At 40.4% G+C, this 19,813-nt stretch overlaps 1 protein-coding gene across 8 annotated transcripts in view; it reads left to right on the top strand.

Annotated features, from left to right (window-relative positions):
* The window catches only part of LOC145348921 (protocadherin Fat 3-like), a 567,559-nt gene that overhangs the window by 142,352 nt on the left and 405,394 nt on the right, over nucleotides 1-19,813 (top strand). For all 8 annotated transcript variants that reach the window (XM_080197003.1, XM_080197010.1, XM_080197006.1 and 5 more), the window contains one exon: nucleotides 3,334-6,648. In XM_080197003.1, the coding sequence (XP_080053129.1) occupies nucleotides 3,351-6,648 (3,298 nt within the window). In that variant the 5' untranslated portion in view covers nucleotides 3,334-3,350. The remainder of the gene's footprint in view (nucleotides 1-3,333; nucleotides 6,649-19,813) is intronic.

Below are 19,813 nucleotides of genomic sequence, written 5' to 3'. Positions count from 1 at the left end.
AATGGTGAATCAATGCGGTAATTTTTTTCAAGTGTTTACTCCTCCCCCAGTTTGAATACAAGTCTGTCTTTGGAAAAATTACGTCTCCTGGTTCCTATAAAGTTTCTTTATTTTCTTTTCTGAGGATGGGAACAGATGTCAATTTGAGAACTGTTTTTAAATTCCACACAAAATGTGTTCTGCCACTGGGGTGCACCCCAAGAACTGAGTCCACAGACAGACATCAGGAACCATAGGTATTTCTCGTAGTCAGAAAATCAGGAAATAAGAACTGTTGAACTGTCTGCCTTGTTTAAATGTTATAGTGGTGAAATAAATGATTAGGACGTACGCGTCTGCTTAAAACAGAAGCTGATATACACTTGAAAAGCAAATCTTAAATGTGCCAGATTTCTTATCGTAATGGAATAATTTGATATTCAACAATACAAGATTACTCTTTCAGGGCTTGGTGAGGTTGCTTAACATTGGTTATTAATTAGAATGTCATTAAAAATCAGATACGCTTCATTCAACAAAATATAATTTTTCAAGGGTGTTTAGAGTGAATTTTGCTTTCCTGATTCTGTGAATCATGCTTCACTCCGATTCCGCTGCTGACAAACAGAAATTGATGGAAATGGAAATAGGGATTCCACATCTGGAATTCTGTATGCCATTTTTAAAGGTTCTCCTCCAAACATCCGGCCTGTAGAATTAAAATGGCACTGAAGGAAGCCATTCAGCCTATTAGGTCCTTGTCAGCTGTTTTAGAGCAGTCTGATCCACTCTAATCCACTACCACAGCTCTCCTAACCCCCCACTCCTCCAACATGAATCCTCCTCCTGGAGTTCCCCTTTGAAATCATTCATCAGACTGAATGTAATGCAGACCATTATAAGAGCCAGGAGCACTTAATTGTGAGAAGGCCGCATGTCCGTCCCCGTTGGCAGGAAATTCTGTCCTTACTATCCCCCTATAAAGTCGCAGGATGGAAGGGATTGATGTAGTAATTCTAACAATTTGATGGTGTGGTGTCAATCAGGCATTAATGAAGCAATTGGCACCCGTTACCCCAGAGCCCATCACAGTTTAGTGTTGGAAGTGGGGGTCAATGGGTGCTATTCGGATTGGCGGTTGGTGACTAGTGGAGTGCCCCAGGGATTGGTGCTGGGGCCTCAGCTATTTACCATTTATATAGATGATCTGGAGGAGGGAACCGAGTGTATGGTGTCGAAATTTGCTGCTGACACCAAGATTGGTGAAACGGCAAATTGTGCGGAGGGTGTGGAAAGTCTGCAGAAGGATCTAGATAGGCTGGGTGAATGGGCCAGGAACTGGCAAATGGAATTTAATGTTGGCAAGTGTGAAGTTGTCCACTTTGGTAGGAAGAATGGTAGGAAGGACTATTACTTGGTGAAAAACTGCAGCATGCGACGGTGCAGAGGGACCTCGGGGTCCTTGTGCATGAGTTGCAAAAACCCAGCCTGCAGGTGCAGCAGGTGGTCAGGAAGGCGAATGGGATGCTGGCCTTCATAGCGAGGGGGATTGAATATAAAAGTAGGGAGGTCTTGCTGCAACTGTACAGGGCACTGGTGAGGCCGCAGCTGGAGTACTGTGTGCAGTTTTGGTCGCCGCATTTACGCAAGGATATTTTGGCCTTGGAGGGAGTGCAGAGGAGGTTTACTAGGCTGATACCGGAGTTGAGGGGGTTGAACTATGAGGAGAGGCTGAATAAACTAGGCTTGTACTCGTTAGAGTTTAGAAGAATGAGGGGAGATCTCATTGAGACATATAAGATGATGAATGGGATGGATAGGATAGAGGTGGAGGGGCTCTTCCTGCTCAGAAAGGACAGTAGGACAAGAGGGCACAGCCTCAAGATAAAGGGGGGGTGGTTTAGAACGGAGTTGAGGAGGAACTTCTTCACTCAAAGGGTGGTGAATCTCTGGAATTCTCTACCCGTTCTAGCAAAACATGTCTGTTTTGCTAGCAGCCCCTTGGGATGGGTGTGGGTTTGCGGTGATTCCTTGAGGGAACTGGCTTCAAACAGGAGACTGGCTACCTTGCTTTTGAGCCCCCCAGGTGACACTGTGACCGCCACTTGCCTGGGGTCCTTGTACAATTTTGGACCTTGCCGGGGAGGAGCATCTAGGTGAGTTTAATGCCACTGCTGGTACTGGTGAGAATCTTGAGTTGCTGCCTCTGATAGGTTGGCAGCTTAAGATGGACATGGCTTCTTGGGACCTCAATCACAAAGGCCTGTTGGTAGCTAATCTATAAGTCTGAAAGGCACTTGATTCCAATGGGCCTCTCCATGGAACTGTAAAGGTTTTCTCATTGACTCTCTGAATGTTGAATGAGATCCCCATCAACTACAACCCCAGCTTTCGGCTCTCTACGTCCAGCTTCTTGAAGGCAGTGTTTCATGTCATTCATTGCATGAAATAACATTCTTCGCATTCCCCCTTGTATTGCATCTCTTGCCCAAAATCATAAATTGCCCCATAATCTTTGTATGAGAACAGTCTTTCTTAGTCTACCCTATCCAAACCTGTCATAATCAGATACACCTCTTTCAAATGCCCCCTTCCATTTCCCTTGCTCCAGAGAAAATAATCCCAGTTTCTCCAAACAAAGCTTGTGATTAAAATTCATCCTTCCTGGTAAATCTCCTTTGCACCCTTTTCAAGGAGCATCACAGCCTTCTTCAAGCACTTGTTGCCCATCTTAATTGCCCTCAAATTGTGTGGCTTAGAATGCCATTTCGAATGACAATTAATTATCAACCACATTACTGTGAACCTTCAGTCATGTATAGGCCAGACTAAGTAAGGATGGCAGATTTCCTTCTCTAAAGGGCATTATTGAACTAGATGGGTTTTCATACCAACCAGCAACAGTTTCATGCTCATCAGTACTGAGATGAGCTTTAATTTCCAAATTTATAAACTGAATTTAAATTCCACCGGTTGCCTTAGTGGGATTTGGACCTGTGGATTTCCCCAGAACGTGGGTCTCTGGATTACTATTCTAGTGATGATACCACCATCTCCCTCCGTATATGTGGACTCTAATAGTTACTGTCAGTTTCAAAGAAGTAAAGATGGTAAGAGTGATAGTTTTGCTATTAGCAATATCTTCGACTCAAGGCCATTGTGTTTAATGATCACACTGCAATTCATTCATAGTTAAAACACATTTTTAAGCTGCCTCTAATTTTATTGATTAAATAAGTAGATTACACCTCTAGTGTTTAGGAGATCAAAGTTCTGAGTAAAAATATAATTCTAGACGATAGAATGGTGTTAATTATCCTTGTTCATAACCTTTCTTTTTTCTCTCAATATTAGAATGGAAGAATGATGGGATGGATCTAAATATGGTCTGTGGGGCAGGCACACCACTTTCCTTCCTCTGCCATGCTCTCCTGCTATTCCTGCTCTTCAGCGGTAGTTGTCGGGGTCACCAGTTTCAAGAACCAGCACTGCCTGCCAGCTTCAAGTTTACATATTCTTTGTACAATGCCACTATTTACGAGAACTCTGCTGCAAGGACTTATGCCAACAGCAAAGTTAAAATGGGGATAAGCCTGATTGATCCATTGTGGGACATTAAATACAGGATTATTTCTGGAGACGAAGACAGCTTTTTCAAAGCAGAAGAAGTTTTACTTGGGGATTTCTGTTTTCTCAGGATAAGGACTAAGGGAGGCAATTCTGCCATATTAAATAGGGAAGTTCAGAACCACTATTTGCTTATTGTGAAAGCTGCAATTAGAGGAGAAGCCCTGGAGGCATGGACTAAAGTGAATATTCAAGTTTTGGACATGAATGATTTACGACCTTTATTTTCTCCAACTACGTATTCTGTAACAATTCCTGAAAACACACCATTGAGAACTAGTATTGCACAGGTGACAGCAACTGATGCAGATATTGGATCAAATGGAGAATTTTATTACTATTTTAAAGATAGAGTTGACATTTTTGCTGTTCATCCAACTAGTGGCATAGTTTCTCTAAGTGGCAAATTGAATTACGATGAAAGAAACCAATATGATCTGGAGGTATTAGCAGTGGATCGTGGAATGAAACTTTATGGAAACAATGGAGTAAGCAGTACAGCAAAACTAGTCATTCATATTGATAGGATCAATCAACATGCCCCGACCCTAAGCGTGGTGACACACATTCCCTCCTTGATGGACAGTGACCCCATTTATGCCATTGTGACTGTAGATGATCCAGATGATGGAATTAATGGGGAAATCGAATCAATCTCGATTGTGGCAGGTGATCCTTTAGGACACTTTCATCTTGTTAGAACTGGATTAGGAGGCAGAGAGTATAGGATAAAGTTGGCAAAGACCGTGAATTGGGAAGACTTTCCCTATGGTTATAATCTTACCCTTCAAGCAAAAGATAAGGGAACCCCTCAGAAATTCTCTGCAGTGAAAATTGTACACATTGAAAATCCAGAGGAACATGAAAGCCAGGCAACTTTTGAAGAGAGTATTTATGAAGTGGAACTGAATGAATTTGCTCCTCCTGGAGTAGTTGTTGTTGCTGTTAAGCTTAAACCTGAACCACAAAATGTGGAATATAAACTTAGTGCAACTGAAGATGCTCGTCATTTCTACATTAATCCCAAAACCGGTCTGATCACCACAGCACAGCATATACACCTCCTTGAGAGAGAGCATTTTGTCTTAGAGGTAATGAACAATGTCAATGAAGTGAAAGTGAGAGTCATCATAAAGGTTGAAGATGAGAATAATCATACACCAGAGTTTCACCAACTATCGTATGAGGCATTTATCAATGAGAGCGTGCCAATTGGGAGCAGTGTTTTAGTTGTTTCTGCCACTGACAATGATCAAGGAGAAAATGGGTATGTAACATACAGCATTGACAAGTTGAATCCATTGCCTTTTATAATAAATCAGTTTACAGGTCTTGTCAGCACAAGTGCGCAGCTGGATTTTGAGTCTGCACCTCAGAATTACAAGTTCTTTGTTCGGGCCTCAGATTGGGGTTCACCTTATCGACGTGAGAGTGAGGTAAATGTAACTGTACATGTGGAAAACATTAATGATAATAAGCCCTTGTTTGAAAAAGTGGACTGCCAAGGAGTGATTTCACGAGGGTTTCCTATCGGTGAACAGATAACCACTGTTTCAGCTATTGATGTTGATGAACTGGAATTGGTAAAGTACAGGATTGTATCTGGAAATGAGCTTGGATTCTTTGATCTAAATTCAGACTCTGGTGTGCTATTCTTAACAAAAGCTTTGGATAGTGCAAATCCAAAAGATGGACTCTTTTCACTTCAGATAACAGCAACGGATGGAGAGAATATTGCTGACCCCATGTTTCTTAATATTTCACTGGGACATGGTAAGCCGACTACAAAGGACTACACATGCAGAGAAACTGGAGTTGCTAAGAAACTAACTGAAAAATTGCTCAAAAGAGTAAAAGTAAACAAGTCAAAGACAGAGGACTTATTTCTTGATCTCTATTCAATTAACAGGCAGTCTCCACAGTTTGATAAATCCTTTCCTTCTCAGGTAGCCATTAAGGAAGATCTCCCAGTTGGCAGCACTGTTGTTAAGATCTCGGCTTCTGATGCAGATAGTAGCTTCAATGGCAAAGTTGTATATACCATCTCTGATGGAAATGTCGATAGCTGTTTTATGATTGAAATGGAAACAGGATGGCTAACAGTTCTGATGCCAATGGATCGTGAATTAACTGATAAATACGTTCTTAACATCACTATTTATGACTTGGGATATCCTCCAAGATGTGCATGGAGACTGATGACCATCTATATCCAAGATGCTAATGATAACAAGCCTCGGTTTTTGTTGGAGAGTTACTCCGCTAGCATTCCAGAGGATACAATGATTGGTACAGATATAGTTCAGATTGAGGCTGTGGATGAAGATCTGGGCCGCAATGGGGAAATAATTTATACACTGTTGTCAAACACCCACCAATTTGCTATTAATGCCTCAACTGGTATTATTTATGTAACTGGGCTGCTTGATCGGGAATTGAGTACTAACTGTACATTAAAAATAGAAGCCTGTGACCAAGCTGACAATGGTCATCAACAATGTTCTGTTGTGGCTTTGGAGATCATGTTTGTGGATGTTAATGACAATGCTCCACATTTCATTCCTTCAAGCTACTTTGTAAAAGTACTTGAAGATATGCCTGTCAGTGCTGTAGTAACGTGGCTTGAAGCTTATGATCCGGACCTTGGCTTGGGTGGCCAGGTGCGCTATTCATTGGGAAATGATTATAATGGGAAGTTTGAAGTTGACCGAACCAGTGGAGCTGTACGCCTATCAAAGGAGCTGGACTTTGAGAAACAGCAGTTCTACAACCTGACAATTCGTGTTAAAGATAAAGGTCGACCAATATCCTTGTCTTCAGCATCCTTTATACAAATTGAAGTGGTTGACGTGAATGAAAATCTTTATGCACCGCAATTCTCAGAGTTTGCTAAAATGGCATCAGTCAAGGAGAATGCACCAATTGGGAGAAGTGTTCTGCAGGTGACAGCAAAAGATGGTGATGATGGAAGAGATGGACAGATTCAGTACTCCATCCGGGATGGCAGTGGTCTTGGACGTTTCACTGTAAACGAAAACACAGGTAGGGCTATGCTCAAAGGTTTGAGATTTTTAATAGTTTACCTTGCATGGCATGTAACCTTTAGCTTTAAATTAAACATAATTTGTTAAAACATTCAAATATTTGTGTAAATTGATGCCAATAAGTTAAAAACTTGTGGAACTATTTGTAGCACTCATACCTTTTAATATGTAGTAATTATGTAAAAATGGATCAAATTTGCAAAAATCCGAATTGTTTCTGGGTGAAAGACAATTAAATCTTGCAGATTATCTGTTGGGGGAAAAAAAGAAGTACCTACTTACTTGTGGTGTTAGACTTGATTGATTCTTTACAATTTCTTGGTGTCATTGGACATTTGTTCATTGTTAAACAGTTATGTCTAGTAATCATTCAGCACTGCTCCATAAAAGATGGTAGAGTGCAGAGTCTTATGATTGTAACAAACATTGTGTAGTTTGTATAAATGCTTGTTGTAGAAACTGTATTTGATATGTATGTTGAATACAGGAAAAAAAGAAAACCAGGAATAATGTCCTGTTCATGTGTCCTCAAAATTTGTGAATGTTTGTAGTGTGTCACAGAAGATTAAACAAAGCCCATAATGCCCAACTGAGGCTTAACTCCAGGCAGGTTCTGCACAAATTCAGTTTGACTCTTTTGCATTCCTTATTCCAATAACATTTTTTATTGCTGAATTAATAGCTCACAAAATAAGTAATTTTGTGCAATTGTACTTTTCATCTTAAATTCACAATCTGAAACTCCAAAAACACTGACTAACCGTTTTTGATTATATAAACTAGTAATAGTTAGTTATTTTGTGAATTCCTTTTACAAGGAACTGTTACGCCTTTGTGAAGTTGAGTCTGCTTTCCAGTGATTATTCGATCACACGTGCTTTGGTGCTAATATAAGATTAGCTAACCCTACTGTAGAAATAGCTCACAGCTGTAGAACACATTGTTTTACATTTCTATTTTAATTGTGTTATAGACTATATTAGAAATAGTTAGTAGAATTGTGTTGAAAGTTGTCCTCTAAACAGCCTGTTTGGATTTTTTCCTGTTTTAAGTACTCAAATGCTGAACAATCACTCAGTTGGCATGAGATGAAAAGTGGTATGCAGCATATTAAATTACTGTGACCTGCACTTTGACAGTTTTTTATTTACTGTAATGCCAGTTGTCTTATGATCCAAGGCTTGGCTTGGGCATAGTTTTTCAACAAAGAATATCCCAGTGGATTACACAAAAGGAATGCCAAAATCAAAATTGTTATACTGAGTTATTCTTAAGTTCCATGATTCATGCTGAGCTTTGATTCTTACCTTGCATCTTTGTCTTGAAACATTAAAGAGATTTGGAATTTTATGGTCATGTTTTATTCTCAGCCAAATCCCATTTAAATTTTATGATTAGCAGCAGTTTTGGTATAAATATTATTAGCCAGTTCATTTGCACAATTCAGAATAAAATCACTTTGTAACCTTCAAAGATGTTTTTTTGAGCAATGGTGTATGAAATTGTCTTTAAAACACTAAACTGCAGCTTTAATGCTAATCAATATCAGTGATTTCATGAAGTTAGTTTCATTACCACCCTCAAGTAAGACAGGGTAAGGATGTGATATGGACTCGTTATATTCTGAGATTTTAGAAAACAATATTGAAAATTACAAGGTGGACGTGCTTAATATTTATAGTATGTCTGTTTTTAGTTCAATGCAGTTTGTGTGGCACTGACATTCACACTTAATTAAACAAAGATACAGCTTGGTAGTCAAACTCAAAGACTATTTGAGTACGTAAGGCAAATGTATTTCTAGAGGCAGTTAGGGTGATATCAGGGGACAAGATTTAAGATAATTAGTGAACAAGCTAGAGGCGACATGAGGGAAACAGATGTGTGTTCTAAAAGGTTCTGTTTCATAGGTTAAATATTAAGCATTAAATACCCAGTTGTTGGAGGTAATAAGATGAACAGGAATTGGTGTCACAAACCACGTGGAGGGCACTTGTTACTGGTGATATGTAGTTCTGTTTTGGAATGGTATGAAGATTCACATGAAATTCCCATTGAGAATAACCAGCCCAGTTGTTATGTAATAGTTATTAAAAGACAAATACAAATTGGACTATAACACTTTAAGACAATTAAATGTATGGATTACTAAACACCCATAAAGTTTATATTGAATTTGCTCCTTGTTTCAAAACATATTTGCTATCCTTGAAGACCTTAAGACTTTCTCATTCTCAAACAACATCCAAACTAAATAAACCTGAGAATCAAGTCTGGCTTATAGTTACCACACAATACAGGGCAGGTGATCAAGCCTGGGAAACATCTTTTCCTAGTCCAGTGAGGATATTTAAACTGCCTTTATAAAGGTTTCTGCATTGCTTTTATTTTAAGACTACTTGGACTAAACTGCCTGTGAGACTCAGAGCTGTAAACTGGCCTCTCCAGCTGTTAGATGTTAAAATAGTTTCTCGGCTGTGAGATGTTAAACTGGCCTCTGAGGCTCTCCAATGTTATAATGCCTACCTGCTACTGCAGGTGCTGGTAATTATACCCTGGTTCATCTTTAATTCTCCCTTCTGTGTATTTAGCCTGTCTGCATCTCTCACATTCCATGACCCCTAAAATTAACATCTGTATACATCCACTGATCTCTCATTCTTCTAAGTTAGCTGTTCCCTGATGATAGGGCTACTTACACCTGATACTGTTTGGATGCCTACTAATCTCATTACTTGGGAAGCTTGCATCTCAGCATCCCCCTTAAATGCTGGCTGCTGCTGTCGTTAGGCAGGTTATTACCTGTTGCTAGGCAGATCATATCCTATTATTCCTTGTTAAATTTTTGTCCCTGCTATTACCAAGCAGATCAATGACATTAGGGGTGTTGATTAGTTAACATATATAGAAGAAAGCCGTCCAGAACTGGATGGCTGATGTTAAAATGGAGAAGTAAGCAATAAACTGCCTCCTCCAAGACACCCTAGTTTCAGTGTCTTCTTCACAACCAGGCTTGGGAATTCCATTGACATTGTCGTGAGTTAGTAGTCTGGAGTGCATTGCTTAGCTTGAAATGGAGCTGGGAGCTGTTTCAATAATAACATCCAAAAGGGAATTTGAAAAATAATTGAAAAGAAGCAACATCATAAATGTTAATGTTTGCAAAACAATGATTATATGAGCACTCCACAGTCTGATGTGGTGCAAGTAAGATAAATGACCACTGCAGTCTATTTAGGTGGTATTGATTTGAGAGTTGAATGTTAGCTGGAACACCTGAATACATTTTCTGCTCTTCAAATATGCATTGTCTATGTGTCATTGGAAGCAATTTTAATCTTGACATAATTTAGTTCAGATTTTGGAGCAGACATGAGTGTTTAAACTACTAAATTCAATCCCCTATCCCAATGCAAAACCCTTAGCTTACAAAATAACTGGACCTTCAAGTCTGCTACTGAAGAAAAGAGATGGATTTAGCAGTGGAAACAACAGGAACTTCATTAGTAGACATTGATCTCCTGGAATCTGAATTAATATGGTGCCAATAAATGCAGCTAGAGTTAAATTAATCTTTGTCAGTAATATATAGCAGTTATTCGTAACCTTTTTAAAAATAAATCAAAGCCTACAGTAATCAATTTGACCTTAATTAAGCCCCTGTTGAGTACACTGCATATCAAGTTGTATAAGAACATAAGAAATAGGAGCAGGAGTAGGCCATCTAGCCCTTCGAGCCTGCCCCGCCATTCAATAAGATCATGGCTGATCTGTCGTGGCTCAGTTCCACATTCCCGCCCTCTCCCCATAACCCTTAATCCCCTCGCTTATCAAAAACCCATCAACCCGCGTCTTAAAAATATTTAGCGAGGCAGCCTCCACCACCTCAACGGGCAGAGAATTCCAGAGATTCACCACCCTTTGAGTGAAGAAGTTCCTCCTCAACTCCGTTCTAAACCGCCCCCTCTTTATCTTGAGGCTGTGCCCCCTAGTCCTACTGTCCTTTCTGAGCGGGAAGAGTCTCTCCACCTCTATCCTATCCATCCCATTCATCATCTTATACGTCTCAATGAGGTCTCCCCTCATTGTTCTAAACTCTAATGAGTACAAGCCTAGTTTATTTAGCCTCTCCTCATAGCTCAACTCCGGCATCAGCCTAGTAAACCTCCTCTGCACTCCCTCCAAGGCCAAAATATCCTTGCGTAAGTGCGGCGACCAAAACTGCACACAGTACTCCAGCTGCGGCCTCACCAATGCCCTATACAGCCGCAGCAAGACCTCCCTACTTTTATATTCAATCCCCCTCGCTATGAAGGCCAGCATCCCATTAGCCTTCCTGACCACCTGCTGCACCTGCAGGCTGGGTCCTTGCGACTCATGCACAAGGACCCCGAGGTCCCTCTGCACCGTCGCCTGCTGCAGTTTTTCTCCACGTAAGAAATATGCTGTTGATTGAGAAATACTGTTGCGTAGTAGCTAATAAATGATATGACTTCCATTTGAAATGTTTCTAAATTGTGTAACCTGGAAGCTAATCTAAAAAAATTTGCATTAAGCTGATTTACATTAATCCAAAATGAAGCATAAAAATTCAATAAAAAGTAGGACTATTAGATTAAGTTGACAAGAATCGTGGTTAGACTATTTTCATTTAATTAGGCCACATTTTGTTTATTCAACCCCACTAAAATATTGTGGCTAATTCTACACTATGAAGAATATCAAGGCCTTTAGAGAGAATGCAGAGATGATTTGCAAGAATTGTTTCAAGGTTGAAGGACTTCAGTTATATGGAGAGATTAGAGAACTTCAGATTGTTCTCCTAATTTTTCTCCTAAAACAGTGAAGTTTTCAGGAAATTTAATAAGATTAAATAAGATTAATAAGATTTAATAATTTAATTCCTAAACTTCAGTTATTTAAACCTAATTAATGTGTTTCTAGAGGCAGGTGGATTGGTAACCAAAGGACACAAAATAAAGGTAACTGATGAAAGATTAAAAGTGATAGGAGAGAAAACAATATTGTGATAGCATTCCCTGACGTTCACATGATTGAGCTGAACTTTATGGAGTGTTGAGGCAAGAAGCTGAGCCAAACGGGCGCAAGGGCACGTCTCCCGGGTTGGGGAGGATTCTCGTTTGGAGCCAGGAAGGAGAGCTGTATAGTTGCATAGTTAATAATTTGACCCTTTGTAAAAAATTACTTATTGTTGGCAATAAATATTTTGATACTTTGAGCCACATCGAATTGCCCTCGATTTGATACAGATGTTGGATCAAATTCTCCCATTTTGTGGCGAACGGCCCTTGCTGATGGGAAAACAAGAATGTTTCCTGATGACGGTGGCAGCGTCTGTCAGGTGGGATTCACGCATCTGAAAAATGCAGATGAGCTCATTTTGAGCAATCCATCAGCCAACCCCACTCTTCAGAGATCAGGCTGCCATTTTTAAAGGATGTCCTGGTGTCTGAGCTTGGAGTAGATCCCTCCCCTTACCCCTACAAAATGAAAAGATGACCCCTCGCTCCCCTCCCCTACACAAATAATGGGTAATTAACCCCCCCCCCCCCCACCCCCTGCAACTTCTGACAGAGAGAAAGGAAAATCTCTGCTGCAGAATGGAGTGCTGCAGTGATTTTAAAAGCTTGACAGTTGACTAGGGAAGATGGAGATTAAAGTGACCTATTCACTTCAAAATTTTCACAGTTGGTAGGCAGGAAAGCAGATGTTGATCACGAGCTGACTGAAATCACCACGCCAGGGATGACTTTAGGTCTGCCAGGGATAGAAGGGACAGTCAGCCATGGAATCTCCATCCTGACAGAGTGGCAGGGTCAACCCCTTGTCCCCAGCCTGAGCCCACCCAACCACCTGGACCCTTTATCTGCATCCTGGCAGCAGCAGAGGGGCAAATAGCTCCTGGACCTGCCTCCCTCAGGTCAGGATGTCAGTGCCAGGGGGCAGTGCTCTGTGGGCACTGCCGTTGTGTGTGGCTTGAAGCGAGGCTGAATGGAGGATCTGAAGGGAATGGGTGCTGTGTGGGGGATCTGAGGGGGAAGAGGGGCTGATGGGGGGTTGGTCAGGTCACCTTCATGCCTGTGTGATGTGTGGGGATTGACTCATGATATTGGTGGTGGGGTTGAGGGAGGAAGGATCCTCATCTTTTCTGAGAGGTTGATGGAGCTCCCCTGAACTGCTGAGATCTGGTATGCCATGTCCCTGCTTGTGGGTAGCAACTGTAAAGCTTGCCTGGTGCCATTCCCACTGAGGGAATTGGTAGTCAAACCCACCAATGGTATTCAAATAAGCAGGTTTTCATTACTATCAGTGTGTCTCCTGCTCTGGGCTGGAATGGGATCAAAACCGGAGGGGTGGATCAGGAGAATCCAAAGAGCCCTCATGCCTGTTGGGAATCCCAATTTTTTTTTATTTAGCCGCATTCCATTTACTGGATACCCCGGTTCCCTCTAGGAGTCTGAAGAGGTCAAAGAATCAGGACCTTGTGAAGTGAATTCTCGTGATCTGGAATGCTCCACTTAAAGTCAGTGGGAGCAATTTCAATAACAACTTTCAAAAAAGAATTGGAGGAATAATTGAAAGGAAAAATTTCCAGAGCTATGGAGAAAAAGCAGGGAGTGTGACTAATTGAATACCTCTTCCAAAGAGCCAGCAGAAATGTGAAGGCTTGATTGGCCGTTCCTGCAGTATCATTCTGTTGTTCTAATTGCTGACTGAAGTTTTCATCATAACATAGGTTTTTTTAAATTAGAGGGTTGTGCCTTAATATAATTTATTGTTTAGTTGCATACAGTTTGAACGTGTGTTTGTATATTATGCTTACTTCTTGAGAAGTGTGACTGGAAATTTGATTATTAACTTACCTGTAACACGTGAATCCAGTATGGTGAGGCGTTTTGAAAAAAATGTGCATGACTGCAGAAAAATAGTAATTACTTTTCACATTTGCTCAGGTTAACAGCAATAGTTTAGGCTTAATTTCAATATTGGACAAAGGAACTACGAATGTATTTAACACTTTATTGATGTCAGGAAGGCCAAAAGTGGTTTACAGCCAATAAAGTACCGTTGTAAAAGAGGGAAATGTGCCAGCTAATTTATGTACAGCGAAGTCAAAAATGTATGATCCAGATAATTTGTTTCTAGCGATTTCCAGGGGTGAACATTGGTTAGGACACCAGAAAACTCTCCTGCTGCTTCTTGAGGTAGTGTCATACAACCTTGTAAGTTCACATGAGGAGGCAGGCAGTTTAACATCTCATCTGAGGGGTAGTGCCTCTGACAATGCAAAACTCCTCTAGTAATGCTTGGAAGTACCAGTCAAATTGTGCGTTGAGGTTTATGGAGCGGGTTCTGAACTCAAGTGTCTAAATCAGCTGGAAATGCTACTAGTGAACTAAGGCTGACATCTAAGCCTCTGTAGAAAGTCACTTTGATGCTATGGCTCTTGACAGCAAGAAGAAGCAGATTGTAAATGAAAACCAAAGAAGTTTGAAATTCTTAAAGAAGACTATCAGGAAAATGACTTTTTTGAGTATTCAAATCAATTTGAATCTCTTTTGGAAGATGCTTATTAAATTTTGTAATGCATATATTAATAAATTTAAAGGTATATAATACAGGATATATTGATATTAAGTTTCTCAAAGTATCCGTATCAGATTGAATTTGTTCAATCTGAGTGTTGGACAAGTGTTTTATGACATTAATCCTGATATTTGTTGGAAATAGAGAAGGACTTAAGACCATTCTGCTAAGGTTCCACGGGGCAAAATATTTCCTGTGGCATAATGCACGCTTGAGTTAGTATCAGTATTTTTAAAAGTTAATTTACCGGATGTGGGCATCGTGGCTAATCCAGTATTTATTGTTCACCCCTAATTGCGTTGAGAAGGTGGCAGTGAGCTGTCGTCTTGAAATGCTGCAGTCCTTCTGGTGTACTTACATCCACAGTGCTGTTAGGGATGGAGTTTGAGGATGTTAGCTCAGTGACAATGAAGGAACAGTGATATATTTCCAAGTTAGGATGGTGAATAACTAGGGCAACCTCCAGGTGGTGGTATTTCCGGGTCATAGAGGTTTACTGCATGGAAAAAAGCCCTTTGGCCCAGCTTGTCCATGCTGCCCAGTTTTTATCATTAAGCTAGTCCCAATTGTCTGCATTTGGCCCATATCCCTCCCTATCAATCTTACCCACATAACTGTACCTATTGCCTTTGACCTTCTATATGGTAAGTGGTAGTGGGTTTGGAAGGTGTTATCTAAGGAGCCTTGTTGAGTTCCTGCAGTGCATCTTGTAAATTGTACACAGAATAGATGAGCAGTGGCAAATATTCAACAGCAGATCCAAAATGCTCAGCAGGAGTTTATCCCAATCAAAAAGAGGGATTCCACAAGAAACAGGCAAAAGTTATGGCTAACAAAGGAGGTCAAGGGTAATAAATTGAAAAGGAGGATATACAAAGAGGCAAGGGATAGTGGTAGACCAGAGGGTTGGGACATTTTTAGGTTTCAGCAGCAAAAGACTAAAAAATGCATAAGAAAGAAGGAGAAAACTTGATGAAGCAGAAAAACAAACAGTAAGAATTTCTGTGGATATATAAATAGGAAGTGGTGGCTAAGGTAAATGCAGGGCCTCTACCGAACAAGGCTGGCGAATTGATAACAGCAAACAAATGGCAGGTGTGCTAAATTATTTTTTTGCATCAGTCTTCACCATGGAGGACGTTGAAAATATCCCTAAGATATCAGGTATAACATGGTAAAACTTACAAAATCCCCAATCCCAAGGAATAGAGTATTAGCGAAACTCAAGTCGCTAAGGGACCTGATGACCTGCATGTTAGGGTTTTAATGGAAGTGGCTACAGAGACAGTGGATCCATTGGTTGAAAATTTTCATAACCTGCTAGATTCTGGGAGGGTACAAAAAGATTGGAAAACAGCCAATGTGACTCCCTTGTTTAAAAAGGGAGAAAGGCAGAAGGCAATGTCAGTTAGTTTAACATCTATTATTGCCAAGACGCTGGAGTCAATAATCAGAGGAACTGGCTAATCATTTAGGAAAACCAAACATAATCAAACCTAGTCAACAGGGTTTTATGAAAGGAAAATTTGTCGAGCATGATTTACTCATACTCTTTGAGGATATAGATAGATGGAAACCTGTAGATACAGTGTGTTTAGATTTTCAAAAAGCATTTGACAAGATGCCACGTACGAGTGCTTAAAGTAAAACCCCATGGAATGAGGAAGTGTGTTAGCATGGATTAAAAACTGGCTGCCACATAGAAAACAGAGTTGGAATAAATGGGTCCTTTTTCAGGTTGGAAAGATGTAATTAGTGGAGTAACAGAGGGATCAGTTGTTAGCTATTTATTTGCATTAATAACCTGGAGGAAGAAACAGAGACTTCCACCTGGTGGAAGGCTATCATGATGAGAGTATTGTGATTCTGCAAAGGGATATAGATAGACTGGATGACTGAGTGAAAACCTGGCAGATGGAGATTAATATGGGGATGTGGGAAAGTGTTGAGTCATGAACTGTGGTGGGAGGAATGAGAAAACAAATAATTATCTAAATGGAAAGAGACTGCAGGCAAGTGAAATGTAGAGGGATCTAAGTGTTCTAGTGCATGAATCACAAACAAAAAATGAGCAGACAGATCCAACACATAGTTAAGAAGGCCAAGGCATTTTGACCTTTTTATTGCAAAGGAGTTGAAGTTTAAAATTTGTTGCAATTGAATACGGTGTTGGTGAGGCCTCACCTGAAATACTGTATACAATTTTACTCCCCTTACCTCAAAAAGGAAAGGTAGTCCAAAGGAAATTCACCAAGCTAATTTCTGGGATGAGAGTGTTATTCTGTCAAGAGACACTAAGTAATCTGGGTCTGTATTCCTTGGGAGTTTTGAAGAGTAAGAAGTGACCTCATTCAAAGATCCTGAAGAATTTCTGTCTCTGAAAAACTAGAAAAGTTTTTACAAAAGTCAAAATGGTTTCATGATCATCATTAGACTTTTAATTCCAGATTTTTGTTGAATTGAATTCAATATTTGTGTCAGTGTAAAATGGTTTATAATATGGCTATGTTGGAAACCTTTTTGGACTTTTTGACTTTAATCTTTGGCTGTTCTTGGTTCAGTGAAGAGACACTATAGAATTGTGATGAATTGAAAAGAAGTTTAGTTAGTTGTTTCAGCTGCAATTACAAATGAAAAGTTAACACCCAGTGGAACATTTTGTGAATTTTAAAGTTAAATTATGCAACATTTTTGTAGCCTTCAAACCTTAGCTAGAAGTTTCCCTTATTAATTTTTATTGAGTTTAGGAAATTTCTTGCAATGAGTAATTAATACAAAAACAATTACTGACTTGAAAGGAGTTTAATATCCAGAAGGAAAAGTGCTGATCCAGTTTTTGATAGCAGCTGTTTTTTATTTTGTTGTTGTTGTCTGGATCAGTCACATAGTTGCTGAATAGTTTTTGGCTAATTTCTGGTACTTAATGTCACCATTTTTTTGACAATTTACTGTAATCTTTAGCACAATGTACTGTTTTCAAATTGAATAAATTTGTAAACACAGCTGTTAGATAGTGGCAGAATTTAAACCTTTGTCCAAAATTGTTGAAGACTATTCTGTATAAAGATGTACCTTATTTTAAATTTTAGGTTCATTTTAAATATCTCCCATTTAAGCAATTGATCCAGCATTGTTGGATTGGTCACAGATGCTTTCTAATCTTTTCCTCTTGTCTACTCAGCTCATGTCTTGGACTGATATTTCACCAGAGGCAGTAACAGGAATAGGGATTGTTTCTGGTCAGAAATCCATCCCCAGTGAGAAACTGATGAAAGTTAAGATTTTCACAGGGATGAATCCTTAATTTATATGAAGATGAATTTCCTGTCCAATTAGAACTAATGAGGATGGGAAGGGGAGGAGGTCCAATGAAGATCTTAGATTCCCCACGGCGGCCATCACTGAGGCTGCTGCTTGCCCTAAGGGAGAAATCTGTTGTTTGTGTTAAAGCCTTTTTGCAGCAACAGAGAGGGCATGGGGCAAGGCTGCTTCACTTTTCGTCAATACCAACTCGGATCTAATGTTGGCAGTCATGAGGAAATGGAGAGAGCTCCTTTACACAGAGGGTGATGGGTGGATATCACTTTGTTGTACAGCAGGGACATATTTCTGTTCAGCGACATCTTCCCCCACCTGTAATTCATCCTCCCTCTCTTGCCTGTTGTTCTTCCCAGATGAGTTGTCTCCTACTCTGGACTCGCCTTACCAAGGTCCATACCTCCCTGGTGGGCCATGTTATGGAGACTGCCGCAGACCATTACAGTGATTGAGACCCTTGCAGGAAGATATTAGAGGATGTCACCTGACACCAGTCCAGGCACCAGAATTACATCTTCAGTGTGCCAGTGGTCTGCTCAGTGCTTGGCCTACTGAGCAAGTAGGACTAGTTATATCCTCTGTCTAGGGTTCCAGTAGAGGGTAAGATGCTTCAAGAACTTGGGAATTTGAGTAAAGATCTGAGGAGGTTTGGATGGTGGAGAAAGGAGCAGTTGCCAGGAAAGCGAGCACGTGGAGGAATCTTTATAGCTATAGACAAATTGGCTGCTGAAGAGTGGAAGCCCTCTGTTGATATATTTCACTGGTCAGTCAGAGTGCGTTGGCTACATGGGCACAATCAATGATGTTCTGCAGCTAGGCTATCGATGATGGAAATGAGACCCCAATTCCCTCTGTCCCTATGAGGCCACCTGTTTCATGAAATTAATGTGCTGTTAGTTTGGACAAAGAAGGCATCAGTGATCAGCGAGATGTGGCTGTATGCAGTCATTTACAAGAAGCTGATTTTTGGACTGGGCCAGAAGTGAAGAAGCTCAAAGTTTAGTGATTTTGACCACTAGCAGGGCATGGTGACCAATGCTGCGAGCATCGTGAATGTTGTGACTATCTGCCTGGAGAGTTGTTGTCCACTACAGCACTGGTGTTTGATTATCTGCAGGTAGTTCAGTCATTGGTGCTGGTTATACAGAGCACTAGTGAGACTACATATGGAGTCGTATACAGTATTCGTTACCTTATTTAAGGAAGGATGTAAATGCATTGGAAGCAGTTCAGAGAAGTTTTAGCAGACTAATACTTGGAATGGGCAGGCTGATTTATGAGAAAAGGTGGGGCAGACTTGGCTTGTATCTGCAGAAGTTTAAGGAGAAAGAGACAACTTTATTGGAATATACAAGATTATGAAGGGTCTTGACAGAGTAGACATGGAGAGGATGTTTCCTCTTGTGGGAGAATCTAGAACTAGGAGTCACTGTTGAAAAGTAAGGGGCAGCCCTTTTAAAACTGAGATGAGGTGATTTTTTTTTCTTCAAGGATCGTGAATCTTTGGAATTCCCTCCTGTAAAAATATTGGAAGCAGACTCTGAATATTTTGAAGGCAGAGTGGATAGATTCTTGGTAAGCAAGGGGGTGATATGTTGTTGGGGAAAATGGGGTGAAGCTTTGAGGTTAGCATCAAATCAGCCATGGTCTTATTAAGTGGCAGAGCATGCCCGAGGGGCGGAAAAGCTGCTTTCTGCTGCTTGTTCAATTGTTTGTATCTTATATTGAGAGTATGGCTTCTGTTTCTTCCTGCCATTCTAATGGTGGACTACCATCCTTCCTGCAGCGATGTTGCCCCTCATTGACAATGAGCCCAATGTCTGACAGTCATGGCCCATATGCTTGTTTGGAGCTGTCTTTGAGTAGGTGACTATCCAATTATGTTTGGCAGCTTTGCCTAATGCTCTTTTTGTCCTCTAAATGAATTGACACAGCATCAAAAACATTTCTTTTGCAAATACCGAATTCCCCTTTGCCCCTCTGATCCTCTTATGGAGTCAGGGTGATGTCTGGAGCAGGCATGAATGGCTCCTATACTGCACCCACTTCCCTAGAGATGATTTGCAGTAGACAGTTCCTGAAAGTCATCTTCTCCCTTCAAAATTCCATCCTGGCCCTCAACCATGTTCTTGATGAGCTTTTTAATCAAGTTAATTGGCCTCAATAAAGAGGAGAGTTTGGTGTCCCTATCCTGCCATCTGTCAGCCCATTTTAATATTTCCAGTGTCAGGAGCAGA

The sequence above is a fragment of the Carcharhinus amblyrhynchos genome, chromosome 10 (assembly GCF_965287045.1).
Source record: "Carcharhinus amblyrhynchos chromosome 10, sCarAmb.v2.hapA, whole genome shotgun sequence".
Taxonomy (NCBI): Eukaryota; Metazoa; Chordata; class Chondrichthyes; order Carcharhiniformes; family Carcharhinidae; genus Carcharhinus; species Carcharhinus amblyrhynchos.
The sequence above is the reverse complement of the archived record's forward strand: the minus strand, read 5'-3'. Positions and strand labels throughout refer to the sequence as shown.